Here is a 14,967-nt window from a genome sequence, read left to right as displayed (position 1 = left end):
TTCATGAAAATTAAAATGTTCAAATGTGCGAATTTCTTGGTAAAAGGCTTATATGTACGCTACTAGTTGTTTTTTTGTTCTGATAAATATTAGTTTAATGGTGTTCCGTAGTCCTCCGCTATTACAGCGTTAAGTCTACTGATTTACAACGCCAAAATCAGCTGTTCGATTCGCCTTGCTGGACTCAGCAGATAGTCCAATGTGGCTTTGCTATAAGAAAAACACACACGCTCCCGTAACTGTAGAATATTAAGTCTGTTGATTGCTTATAACTCACAGAAGTTAATTAGGCAAAAAATGTATTCTAGGCTTCTTTTTTTTTTGTATAACCGCTTAATTTTAGTAATTTTGTATTATACTAAATTCACAGTGGTTTCGGCACAAAAGTGACTCAATTGGCTGAATCAAGCACGAGCCCAAAATGGAATCAGACTTTTGTTTTTCCTTCAGTCTCTTCTGAGGAGGTATGTAATGTATAGATTATGAAATATAAAACTATTCTCAAAATTGTATACTTTAAACATGTGCGTTGTTGGTTATAAAAGAACTAACTTTAAATTTCAATATGAAATCTGTTTTTTTATTTATCGTTATTTTGCCTCAGGATTTTCTGGCTATATTTAATGGAACTTTAAACAAAAATAACACATCTTACTTTAAAATGTTAGGATAAACGTGTCGAGATATATTCTGAGTAGTTGGTTGTTCATTTTGAATTTTTCACAAACAAAGATAATGCAGGATACCGTCACTTAGTGATAGTAAAACCACTGTATTTCTTTTACTACAAATTTCATAAGTTAACTTAATTTGCAATAGACGCTAATACAACAATTTCCTTTAGTTTCTAACTTCTCTCCCACTTATTACACATTTTCGTATGTATATTCCTTCATCAAAACACAAATTCATTATTCACAAAACTGAACAGTCAGATTGATTAATAAACTTGCTCTTCAATAATCAATCATCCACTTTAACATAAATAACATTTTGTATTACTCATATCGTTTCTTAATTTTTCAAAGAAGTTTTAACTATTGAAAACTTGTGACTGTTTGTCCATACCATTATATGGTATTGACCCATCACTTTAGTTCAAACCTCCCTCTGGCCAAACAAACAATAAAGATAACTAAATTAAAAAAAAAAAAACAGATAGTTCTGGACTGTGAAGTCCCTTTAATAATCCTCTTACATAAAGAAACACACTATTGTCAAGGTACACGTTCGTAAAACAAAACAGGAGAAGACTATAAAGAGTTGTTGAAGTTACAAAGTCGTTTTTATCTAACATGTTCAATCTATGTATAACTACCAATAAATATCTCTTGGAATAACATTAATATTTGTAAATATAACAAAATAAAATATTTTATTAATTACTTGCTACATATAATTTATTCAGTCACCAAATGTTTGTTGTTTTCTTGTAAGTGGCGCATGATGTAAAGATGGGATAACTTGTAAGTGACGCATGATGTAAAGATGAGATGGCTTGTAAGTGGCGCATGATGTAAAGATGGGATGACTTGTAAGTGGTGTATAATGTAAAGATGGGATGACTTGTAAGTGTTGTATGATGTAAAGATGAGATGACTTGTAAGTGGCGCATGATGTAAAGATGGGATCACTTGTAAGTGGCGCATGATGTAAAGATGGGATGACTTGTAAGTGGCGTATGATGTAAAGATGGGATGACTTGTAAGTGTTGTATGATGTAAAGATGGGATGACTTGTAAGTGTTGTATGATGTAAAGATGAGATGACTTGTAAGTGTTGTATGATGTAAAGATGAGATGACTTGTAAGTGTTGTATGATTTAAAGATGGGATGACTTGTAAGTGTTGTATGATGTAAAGATGGGATGACTTGTAAGTGTTGTATGATGTAAAGATGAGATGACCTTGTAAGTGTTGTATGATGTAAAGATGAGATGACCTTGTAAGTGTTGTATGATGTAAAGATGGGATGACCTGTAAGTGGCGCATGATGTAAAAGATGGGATGACTTGTAAGTGTTGTATGATGTAAAGATGGGATGACTTGTAAGTGTTGTATGATGTAAAGATGGGATGACTTGTAAGTGTTGTATGATGTAAAGATGAGATGACTTGTAAGTGTTGTATGATGTAAAGATGGGATGACTTGTAAGTGTTGTATGATGTAAAGATGGGATGACTTGTAAGTGTTGTATGATGTAAAGATGAGATGACTTGTAAGTGTTGTATGATGTAAAGATGGGATGACTTGTAAGTGGCGCATGATGTAAAGATGGGATGACTTGTAAGTGTTGTATGATGTAAAGATGAGATGACCTTGTAAGTGTTGTATGATGTAAAGATGAGATGACCTGTAAGTGGCGTATGATGTAAAGATGGGATGACTTGTAAGTGTTGTATGATGTAAAGATGGGATGACTTGTAAGTGTTGTATGATGTAAAGATGAGATGACTTGTAAGTGTTGTATGATGTAAAGATGAGATGACTTGTAAGTGTTGTATGATGTAAAGATGGGATGACTTGTAAGTGTTGTATGATGTAAAGATGGGATGACTTGTAAGTGTTGTATGATGTAAAGATGAGATGACCTTGTAAGTGTTGTATGATGTAAAGATGAGATGACTTGTAAGTGTTGTATGATGTAAAAGATGGGATGACTTGTAAGTGGCGCATGATGTAAAGATGGGATGACTTGTAAGTGTTGTATGATGTAAAAGATGGGATGACCTTGTAAGTGTTGTATGATGTAAAGATGGGATGACTTGTAAGTGTTGTATGATGTAAAAGATAGAGATGACTTATGTAAGTGTTGTATGATGTAAAGATGGGATGACTTGTAAGTGTTGTATGATGTAAAGATGAAAATGACCTTGTAAGTGTTGTATGATGTAAAGATGAGATGACTTGTAAGTGTTGTATGATGTAAAGATGGGATGACTTGTAAGTGTTGTATGATGTAAAGATGGGATGACTTGTAAGTGTTGTATGATGTAAAGATGAGATGACTTGTAAGTGTTGTATGATGTAAAGATGAGATGACTTGTAAGTGTTGTATGATGTAAAGATGGGATGACTTGTAAGTGGCGCATGATGTAAAGATGGGATGACTTGTAAGTGTTGTATGATGTAAAGATGGGATGACTTGTAAGTGTTGTATGATGTAAAGATGGGATGACTTGTAAGTGTTGTATGATGTAAAGATGAGATGACTTGTAAGTGTTGTATGATGTAAAAGATGGGATGACCTTGTAAGTGTTGTATGATGTAAAGATGGGATGACTTGTAAGTGTTGTATGATGTAAAGATGAGATGACTTGTAAGTGTTGTATGATGTAAAGATGGGATGACTTGTAAGTGGCGCATGATGTAAAGATGGGATGACTTGTAAGTGTTGTATGATGTAAAGATGAGATGACTTGTAAGTGTTGTATGATGTAAAGATGAGATGACTTGTAAGTGGCGTATGATGTAAAGATGGGATGACTTGTAAGTGTTGTATGATGTAAAGATGGGATGACTTGTAAGTGTTGTATGATGTAAAGATGAGATGACTTGTAAGTGTTGTATGATGTAAAGATGAGATGACTTGTAAGTGTTGTATGATGTAAAGATGGGATGACTTGTAAGTGTTGTATGATGTAAAGATGGGATGACTTGTAAGTGTTGTATGATGTAAAGATGAGATGACTTGTAAGTGTTGTATGATGTAAAGATGAGATGACCTTGTAAGTGTTGTATGATGTAAAGATGGGATGACCTGTAAGTGGCGCATGATGTAAAGATGGGATGACTTGTAAGTGTTGTATGATGTAAAAGATGGGATGACTTGTAAGTGTTGTATGATGTAAAAGATGGGATGACCTGTAAGTGTTGTATGATGTAAAAGATGAGATGACCTTGTAAGTGTTGTATGATGTAAAAGATGGGATGACTTGTAAGTGTTGTATGATGTAAAGATGAAATGACTTGTAAGTGTTGTATGATGTAAAGATGAGATGACTTGTAAGTGTTGTATGATGTAAAGATGGGATGACTTGTAAGTGTTGTATGATGTAAAGATGGGATGACTTGTAAGTGTTGTATGATGTAAAGATGAGATGACTTGTAAGTGTTGTATGATGTAAAGATGAGATGACTTGTAAGTGTTGTATGATGTAAAGATGGGATGACTTGTAAGTGGTGTATAATGTAAAGATGGGATGACTTGTAAGTGTTGTATGATGTAAAGATGAGATGACTTGTAAGTGGCGCATGATGTAAAGATGGGATCACTTGTAAGTGGCGCATGATGTAAAGATGAGATGACTTGTAAGTGTTGTATGATGTAAAGATGAGATGACTTGTAAGTGTTGTATGATGTAAAGATGGGATGACTTGTAAGTGTTGTATGATGTAAAGATGGGATGACTTGTAAGTGGCGCATGATGTAAAGATGGGATGACTTGTAAGTGTTGTATGATGTAAAGATGGGATGACTTGTAAGTGTTGTATGATGTAAAGATGGGATGACTTTTTACCATCTATCAACATTTGTGTTATTCCCAAGTGTCACTGAAACCTTCAATTTTATATTTGAAAAATACTAAATAACATTCCCATCAACAAGGAAACCGGAAACCCCACAACGTTCTCTATTAACAATCTATAACTAACTACATAAGTGTGCAGCATTCTATTTCTCATCACCAAGGAAACGTTCAACATTATAGTTGAACATTACCAAAGAACAATCTCATCACCACGTAAACTCCCAATGTTATATTTGAACAATAGAAAATAACATTAACAGTTAAACCCACATAATTATGTTACAACAATATTAAACTGCATTCTTGTAATTAAGAAAACAATCAACGTTATATATGAGTAATACGAACTTGACAACATTTCAATCACTAATAAATCACATAACACTGTTTGAGAACTTTATCAAACACTAAACAACCAATCTATCAATTTTCTCTTTTAATACAATACTGACAACATTCCATTCAGAAATAACTTGCACAGTGTTCTTATTTAAAACACCTACTAAACAATGAAGTAAAAGCACTTTAAAGTCATGTTTGAGATGAAAGACATGTAAGTAAAGATTACTTAGTTCTAAACACAGAATAAGTTTTCCTGTTTGTAAGTCTACAGTTTGTCCGGCAGAAAACTATCTGACATTTCATAATTTAATTCAATTGTGCAAAAACATTATTTCAAATATTTGTTTTATTTTTGTGTGGGTTAAGAGAGATCTAGGAATTGATAGTGAAATTTACAAAGATAATTAAATCATGACTTGCTTCGTCACTTGGCATTTCTCATTGAGCTATTCTATGGTATTTCGCTCAGACTGCGAATTCGATGAAAACTGTAGCGAAAATGAGGTCCGTACTTTCCAGTAGTGTGCACCTTATTAGAATGACAGACAAGTCTAACTATTCGTCCAGCAATATTAGCCTAAGTGCTGTTGGCGGTGTGTACTGTTCACTGGCTGTTCTCCATTAACCGAGCTATTTTAAAATTAAGTGTGCACATAGCTTTTTATTGTCACTTTGAAACGAATAAACAAGCTTGTCATAAATGTGTATTTATGGTTTAATGTCTAATTACACCATTATAATATTTAAAACTAAGTGTGTGTATTTACTATTTTCAGAAACATAATCGTGTAAATTAAGTTTGTAAGTTTATCTACAGGAAATAATAAAGAGATGATAACCCTGAAACTCATGTTCCCCCCATTTGGAATAATAAAGAGATCATAACCCTGAAACTCGTGTTCCTCCCATTTGGAATAATAAAGAGATGATAATCCTGAAACTCGTGTTCCTCCCATTTGGAATAATAAAGAGATGATAACCCTGAAACTCGTGTTCCTCCCATTTGGAATAATAAAGAGATGATAACCCTGAAACTCGTGTTCCTCCCATTTGGAATAATAAAGAGATGATAACCCTGAAACTCGTGTTCCTCCCATTTGGAATAATAAAGAGATGATAACCCTGAAACTCGTGTTCCTCCCATTTGGAATAATAAAGAGATGATAACCCTGAAACTCGCGTTCTTCCCATTTGGAATAATAAAGATATGATAACCCTGAAACTCGTGTTCCTCCCATTTGAAATGATAAAGAAATGATAACCTTGAAACTCGTGTTCCTCCCATTTGGAATAATAAAGAGATGATAACTCTGAAACTCGTGTTCCTCCTATTTGGTTACTTGTGTCTGTTTTCTCTTTTTTTCTGCTTGACAAAAAATGAAAAGTTCTTGCTTTATCAGATTGGGGTAAGAAAAGTGTACATTAGTTCAGATATCTTTGTAATGTTTTCACCCCATTAGCTACTGGATAAATCTCTGGAGATTACAGTTTGGGATGAGAGTCCTGCTGAAAATAAGACACTTATCGGTGGAACAGAAATACAGTTTCAAAAAACTGACATCCAAGACTGTCCGGAGTGGTATCCCCTAACGAGTTGTCAGCCCCCACCATTATCACCGTCGCTAATTCAGAAGATTCAACACAGCAGCGTATCTGGTCATGACTTAATAGCACGTAAGGCCGTAAATCAAGCCGGGCAAGAAAGTTTACATACGTTCTCAGGTAAGCTAAAATGAAAGTGAGACCTGAACATGGTAATTTGATGGAGATCGGGAAACATGACCCCAAGAATATGTTACATGTACCAACGGCTCGTTTGGGTTGAGAATTTTTTTTTTTTTACCTAGATGTCAACCCAAACGAGCCGTTTTTACATATATATTTTTCTCTACAAGTGGGTTTTCTCGACATCACTGATGTTACATGTGCCGGTTGATGTGTGAAAACCTTAAAATTATTAAAATCTATTAACTTACTCTTTAGTTGTAGGCTGGTGCCTCCTTAACTTACGCTTTAGTTGTAGGCTGGTGCCTCCTTAACTTACTCTTCAGTTGTAGGCTGGTGCCTCCTTAACTTACTCTTTAGATGTAGGCTGGTGCCTTCTTAACTTACTCTTTAGTTGTAGGCTGGTGCCTCCTTAACTTACTCTTTAGTTGTAGGCTGGTGCCTCCTTAACTTACTCTTCAGTTGTAGGCTGGTGCCTCCTTAACTTACTCTTTAGTTGTAGGCTGGTGCCTCCTTAACTTATTCTTTAGTTGTAGGTTGGTGTCTCCTTAACTTACCCTTTAGTTGTAGGCTGGTGCCTCCTTAACTTACTCTTCAGTTGTAGGCTGGTGCCTCCTTAACTTACTCTTCAGTTGTATGCTGGTGCCTCCTCAACTTACTCTTTAGTTGTAGGCTGGTGCCTTCTTAACTTACTCTTTAGTTGTAGGCTGGTGCCTCCTTAACTTACTCTTCAGTTGTAGGCTGGTGCCTCCTTCCATTTTTGAGATTCCGAAATTATAACTAACACTCATTTAAATTACAACTAACATTCATTTAAATTACAACTAACACTCATTTAAATTATAGCTAACACTCATTCAAAGTACTTTCTGGTGTTTTGTTTTTATTACATTGTTAAATCTAGTGAAGTTTACAACGTATATTTGTTGTTATTATTCAAAAGTTTTCAGTTAATGCACTTATGTCGCTTGATGAATTACATTTTAATAATAATATTTTTGGTTATCTTTGGTTTTGTAAGTACTTAAAATAATTACAGATGACAAAGAAGACCAATATAAAGACGAAGAGAAAGACGGAATTCCTAAAAGTTCGTCAATGGATTTTACTTGTAAGTACAATTAACTTCAGCTTTTAATTCTTAATAGTAATGTTAAAACAATCACGCCACTGGTATGTGTTTTCTTATAGCAAAGCCACATCGGGTTATTGGGAAGTCGAACTTCTGATTTTAACGTTGTAAATCCGTAGACTTGCCGCAGTACCAGCAAGAGACACCACTGGTATTTCAGTAATAAGTTTGAGATTTTATAGTGTTAACATCTCGGTTTTGATTCCTAGTTTAGATGCATCACAATATTGCAAATTTCTACTTAAACAAAGACAAATATGAAAATAGTATATTATTTAAAACAAGAAAATTGCTAAATATTATATTTCATTCGTTATGTTTTGATTTAAATCACTTTAAACACTGCAATAATTTTATTTTATTATTAAACAAGCACCCTATGTTTACTGTTTTGGAAATTAAACTTCAAGATGAAAATGAAGTAATTTCTGTCACAACTTAGAATCGAAGTCATCTGATTTAAGGTAAAAAAACATAATATTGAAAAACTGGAGTATTATGACATAGGCTTAGCACTTATGGATCTCTATCATTAAAGATAAATAATATAAAAATATGACATCGAGAAGAAAATGTAAGAAAAGTTTAAGAAACTTTAAAAATATACTACTTGTTATTTATTCCAGAATTTGCAGTCAGAATTAATAGTCAATAATATTGTAGGCTTAATTAGTATTAATGTTTCTGATATAGGGAATGAATCATAATGGAGATTGTAGTTTCTAAACAAAATCCAGTATTACAATAGAAATATATTTTAACAACTAGTTTTTTAACTATAAGCACTCGAAAATACGTAAAAATATCTTTGATTGTACCAGATATCAGAACTATATACTAATTAATATTATGAATGAAATTTAAAATTAATATTACAAACCAAAATGCAAGTTCTATGTAACAAGAAACGGTGATATAGTATTTATTAATATTAATAATCTGATATATAAATTATTTATTATTGAAAATGAGAAATTTAGCTAATATACTTATAATATATAATCATTAAATAAAAATCATGTTAATTAATTAGTATAAGGATTCAGAGTTATAAAAATAATAAGAAACAAAAAATAGACTTATTAAGAATAAGGATGATAAACAACTTAATGTTATGAATCAGAAAGATGATGGTTAAGAATCATGATACATAATCTAAGGTTAAGGTTCAGAAAGATTAACAACTTACTGTTAATAACCACAAAGATAAGTAACTTACTGTTAATAACCACAAAGATAAGTAACTTACTGTTAATAACCACAAAGATAAGTAACTTACTGTTAATAACCAGAATGATAAGTAACTTACTGTTAAGAACCAAAATGATAAATAGCTTACTGTTAAGAACCAGAATGATAAATAACTTACTGTTAAGAACCACAGAGATAAATAACTTAATGGTAAGAACCAGAATGATAAATAACTTTGTTAAGAACCACAAAGATAAGTAACTTACTGTAAAGAAAACAAAGATAAATAACTTACTGTTAAGAACCAGAATGATAAATAACTTACTGTTAAGAACCACAAAGGTAAATAAGTTACTGTTAAGAACCACAAAGATAAGTAACTTACTGTTAAGAACCGCAAAGATAAATAACTTACTGTTAATAACCACAAAGATAAGTAACTTACTGTTAAAAACCAGAATGATAAGTAACTTACTGTTAAGAACCAGAATGATAAATAGCTTACTGTTAAGAACCACAAAGATAAATAACTTAATGGTAAGAACCAGAATGATAAATAACTTTGTTAAGAACCACAAAGATAAGTAACTTACTGTTAAGAAAACAAAGATAAATAACTTACTGTTAAGAACCACAGAGATAAATAACTTAATGGTAAGAACCAGAATGATAAATAACTTACTTTTAAGAACCACAAAGGTAAATAAGTTACTGTTAAGAACCACAAAGATAAATAACTTACTGTTAAGAACCAGAATGATAAGTAACTTACTGTTAAGAACCACAAAGGTAAATAAGTTACTGTTAAGAACCACAAAGATAAATAACTTACTGTTAAGAACCAGAATGATAAATAACTTACTGTTAAGAACCACAAAGATAAGTAACTTACTGTTAAGAACCAGAATGATAAATAACTTACTGTTAAGAACCAGAATGATAAATAACTTACTGGTAAGAACCAGAATGATAAATAACTTACTGGTAAGAACCAGAATGATAAATAAGTTACTGTTAAGAACCACAAATGTAAATAAGTTACTGTTAAGAACCACAAAGATAAATAACTTACTGTTAAGAACCGCAAAGATAAATAACTTACTGTTAATAACCAGAATGATAAGTAACTTACTGTTAAGAACCAGAATGATAAATAACTTACTGTTAAGAACCACAAAGATAAGTAACTTACTGTTAAGAACCACAAAGATAAATAACTTAATGGTAAGAACCAGAATGATAAATAACTTACTGTTAAGAACCACAAATGTAAATAAGTTACTGTTAAGAACCACAAAGATAAATAACTTACTGTTAAGAACCGCAAAGATAAATAACTTACTGTTAATAACCAGAATGATAAGTAACTTACTGTTAAGAACCAGAATGATAAATAACTTACTGTTAAGAACCACAAAGATAAGTAACTTACTGTTAAGAACCACAAAGATAAATAACTTAATGGTAAGAACCAGAATGATAAATAACTTACTGTTAAGAACCACAAATGTAAATAAGTTACTGTTAAGAACCACAAAGATAAATAACTTACTGTTAAGAACCGCAAAGATAAATAACTTACTGTTAATAACCAGAATGATAAGTAACTTACTGTTAAGAACCAGAATGATAAATAACTTACTGTTAAGAACCACAAAGATAAGTAACTTACTGTTAAGAACCACAAAGATAAATAACTTAATGGTAAGAACCAGAATGATAAATAACTTACTTTTAAGAACTACAAAGGTAAATAAGTTACTGTTAAGAACCAGAATGATAAATAACTTACTGTTAAGAACCACAAAGATAAGTAACTTACTGTTGAGAACCACAAAGATAAATAACTTATTGTTAAGAACCAGAATGATAAATAACTTACTGGTAAGAACCACAAAGATAAATAACTTACTGTTAAGAACCACAAAGATAAATAACTTACTGTTAAGAACCAGAATGATAAGTAACTTACTGTTAAGAACCACAAAGATAAATAACTTACTGTTAAGAACCACAAAGATAAATAACTTACTGATAAGAACCAGAATGATAAATAACTTACTGTTAAGAATCAGAATGATAAATAATATATTTTTAATATAGTTGTAAAAACGGCTCGTTTGGGTTGAGAAAATTTTTTTACGTGAAGGAGCGAACAACGTTAACCTAACGATAGCAGAAGAAGGTCGAAACGTTGTTCGCTTCTCTACATAGTGTTTTCTCTACCCTCACCAGCCATTTTGCATATATTGGGTTGAGGAATAATTCGTGAGAGTTTTTTCAAGTTAAAAAATATATATTCATAAATGAAACACTTTCGCAAAATATTTCATGTCATTTGGTAGATAATTTTTTGCTCTAATAGATGCTGTGTTTGATTTTCATATGTCTTTAATTTTCGCTTTCATTTTCAGATCATTAAATGGAATGTCAAGTGGACAAAATCGAGCATTTTCGACACCATCTGCTTTTCGCATTTAATTTCTTGCAATTTCGTTTAAAACAATGCGTACTATATACCTAGGTATTACATGAAATAAAGTATCATAATAAATGTTTTGGGTGTAATGTGTTCATGCATTGAAGTATTGTATAGTCTTGCATGTAATGCTTGAATGAAATTATTTAAAAACGCTCACGAATTATTCCTCAACCTAATATAATAAATAACATACTGTCAATTAAGAATAAGAATAGTAAATAAATTAGTGATGGATCATGCATGACTAGATGGTTATGGCATTCAGCTCGTAACCTGAGGGTTACAGATTCGAATCCCCGTTACACCAAACATGATCGCCCTTTCAGCCGTGAGGGCGTTATAAGTGACGGTCAGTCCCACTATTTGTTAATAAAAGAGTAGCCCAAGAGTTGGCACGGGTGATAATGACTAGTTGCCTTCTTTATAGTCTTACACTACAAAATTAGGGCAAGTAAGTGTAGGTAGCCCTCGTGTAGCTTTGCGCGAATTTTCAAAAACAAACTTAATGTTAAAATTAGAAGAAAATAAGAATTTGAATGATAAATAACTTTTGATTAAAAATCAGAAAGATAGATAATATACAATTAGTTAAGGTTCCAAAAAGTAAACACGTTTATGTTAAGAATCAGAAAGATATATAATATACAATTAGTTAAGGTTCCAAAAAATAAATACGTTTATGTTAAGAATCAGAATGATAAATAATTTAAGTATCAGATTAAAAGATAAACTGCAATTTTTTGCAGCACTCAGAATGCACAGAATATTCTTTTATTCAGAATTAATTCCGAATTAAATTACATTTTAAGTTCGTTTTCAACGATAGACCTGATCTAGATTAAATACTTTGGGATTATGAGAATATAAAGTAAATTTTGGTCTTTGATAGGTAAAAATTATATTTAATTAAAATCGTGGCATAACTTGAATAAATATGAAAATGTATTCACAACACACGATGAATTGAATAAATATTAAAATGTATTCATAACACACGATGAATTGAATAAATATGAAAATGTATTCATAACACACGATGAATTGAATAAATATGAAAAGGTATTCATACCACACGATGATTTGAAAACGCTAAATATTTTCATTATAATTTTAGGTGAAAATATAAGATAAAACTTCACTTATTTTAATCATAACATAATATAAAACTTGTAACCATATTTATAAATATCGTAAAGTATTTTTAAGGCAAAATAAATCAACCTTTTTCTCTGTACATTTTTATCAGTTGATATTGTCTTCTGAACTAAATTAATTGAATTTAATAGACATTAGTATATAAACGTAAGCCTTTCCAATCCTAGTTACTTAGATATACGCACTCACATATAAACTTGTGAAAACAAATGAATAAGCCGAATTATAAAATTTTAAGAAAGTGAGAAAAGACATTTTATATAACATGAGATTGTCAGTATAATCATACATTATTAACATTGTTTGTATTATTGATCATACAGTCTACAGAGATTGTTAGTACAATCATACATTGTTAATATTGTTTGTATTATTGATACTAACATTCTAAACAGATTGTTAGTATAATCATACATTGTTAACATTGTTTGTATTATTGATCGTACATTCTACAGAGATTGTTAGTATAATCATACATTGTTAACATTGTTTGTATTATTAATCGTACATTCTTTTGAGATTGTTAGTATAAGAATACATTGTTAACATTGTTTGAATTATTGATCGTACAGTCTACAGAGATTGTTAGTATAATCATACATTGTTAACATTATTTGAATTATTGATCGTACATTCTACAGAGATTGTTAGTATAATCATACATTGTTAACATTGTTTGTATAATTAATCGTACATTCTACAGAGATTGTTAGTATAATCATACATTATTAACATTGTTTGTATTATTGATCATACAGTCTACAGAGATTGTTAGTACAATCATACATTGTTAATATTGTTTGTATTATTGGTACTAACATTCTAAACAGATTGTTAGTATAATCATACATTGTTAACATTGTTTGTATTATTGATCGTACATTCTACAGAGATTGTTAGTATAATCATACATTGTTAACATTGTTTGTATTATTAATCGTACATTCTTTTGAGATTGTTAGTATAAGAATACATTGTTAACATTGTTTGAATTATTGATCGTACAGTCTACAGAGATTGTTAGTATAATCATACATTGTTAACATTGTTTGAATTATTGATCGTACATTCTACAGAGATTGTTAGTATAATCATACATTGTTAACATTGTTTGTATAATTAATCGTACATTCTACAGAGATTGTTAGTACAATCATACATTGTTGACATTGTTTGTATTATTGATCGTACAGTCTACAGAGATTGTTAGTATAATCATACATTGTTGACATTGTTTGTATTATTGATCGTACATTCTACAGAGATTGTTAGTATAATCCATACATTGTTAACATTGTTTGTATTATTGATCATACAGTCTACAGAGATTGTTAGTATAATCACACATTGTTAACATTTTTTCTATTATTGATCGTACATTCTACAGAGATTGTTAGTATCTTCATACATTGTTAACATTGTTTGTATTATTGATCGTACATTCTACAGAGATTGTTAGTATAATCATACATTGTTAACATTGTTTGTATTATTGATCGTACATTCTACAGAGATTGTTAGTATAATCATACATTGTTAACATTATTTGAATTTTGATCGTACATTCTACAGAGATTGTTAGTATAATCATACATTGTTGACAGTGTTTGTATTATTGATCGTACATTCTATAGAGATTGTTAGTATAAGAATACATTGTTAACATTGTTTGTATTATTGATCGTACATTCTACAGAGATTGTTAGTATAATCATACATTGTTAACATTGTTTGTATTATTGATCGTACATTCTACAGATATTGTTAGTATAATCATACATTGTTAACATTGTTTGTATTTTTATCGTACATTCTACAGAGATTGTTAGTATAATAATACATTGTTTGTATTATTGATCGTACATTCTACAGAGATTGTTAGTATAATCATGCATTGTTAACATTGTTTGTATTTTTATCGTACATTCTACAGAGATTGTTAGTATAATAATACATTGTTTGTATTATTGATCGTACATTCTACAGAGATTGTTAGTATAATCATACATTGTTAACATTGTTTGTATTATTGATCGTACATTCTACAGAGATTGTTAGTATAATCATACATTGTTAACATTATTTGAATTTTTGATCGTACATTCTACAGAGATTGTTAGTATAATCATACATTGTTGACAGTGTTTGTATTATTGATCGTACATTCTATAGAGATTGTTAGTATAAGAATACATTGTTAACATTGTTTGTATTATTGATCGTACATTCTACAGAGATTGTTAGTATAATCATACATTGTTAACATTGTTTGTATTATTGATCGTACATTCTACAGATATTGTTAGTATAATCATACATTGTTAACATTGTTTGTATTTTTATCGTACATTCTACAGAGATTGTTAGTATAATAATACATTGTTTGTATTATTGATCGTACATTCTACA

At 30.6% G+C, this 14,967-nt stretch overlaps 1 protein-coding gene across 1 annotated transcript in view; it reads left to right on the top strand.

Annotated features, from left to right (window-relative positions):
* The window catches only part of LOC143228447 (regulating synaptic membrane exocytosis protein 2-like), a 49,881-nt gene that overhangs the window by 13,218 nt on the left and 21,696 nt on the right, over window positions 1-14,967 (top strand). Inside the window, exons 6-8 of the mRNA XM_076459706.1 lie at window positions 371-464; window positions 6,334-6,595; window positions 7,638-7,709. Of these exons, the coding sequence (XP_076315821.1) occupies window positions 371-464; window positions 6,334-6,595; window positions 7,638-7,709 (428 nt within the window). The remainder of the gene's footprint in view (window positions 1-370; window positions 465-6,333; window positions 6,596-7,637; window positions 7,710-14,967) is intronic.

Source organism: Tachypleus tridentatus, chromosome 10 (assembly GCF_004210375.1).
Source record: "Tachypleus tridentatus isolate NWPU-2018 chromosome 10, ASM421037v1, whole genome shotgun sequence".
Lineage (NCBI taxonomy): Eukaryota > Metazoa > Arthropoda > Merostomata > Xiphosura > Limulidae > Tachypleus > Tachypleus tridentatus.
The sequence above is the reverse complement of the archived record's forward strand: the minus strand, read 5'-3'. Positions and strand labels throughout refer to the sequence as shown.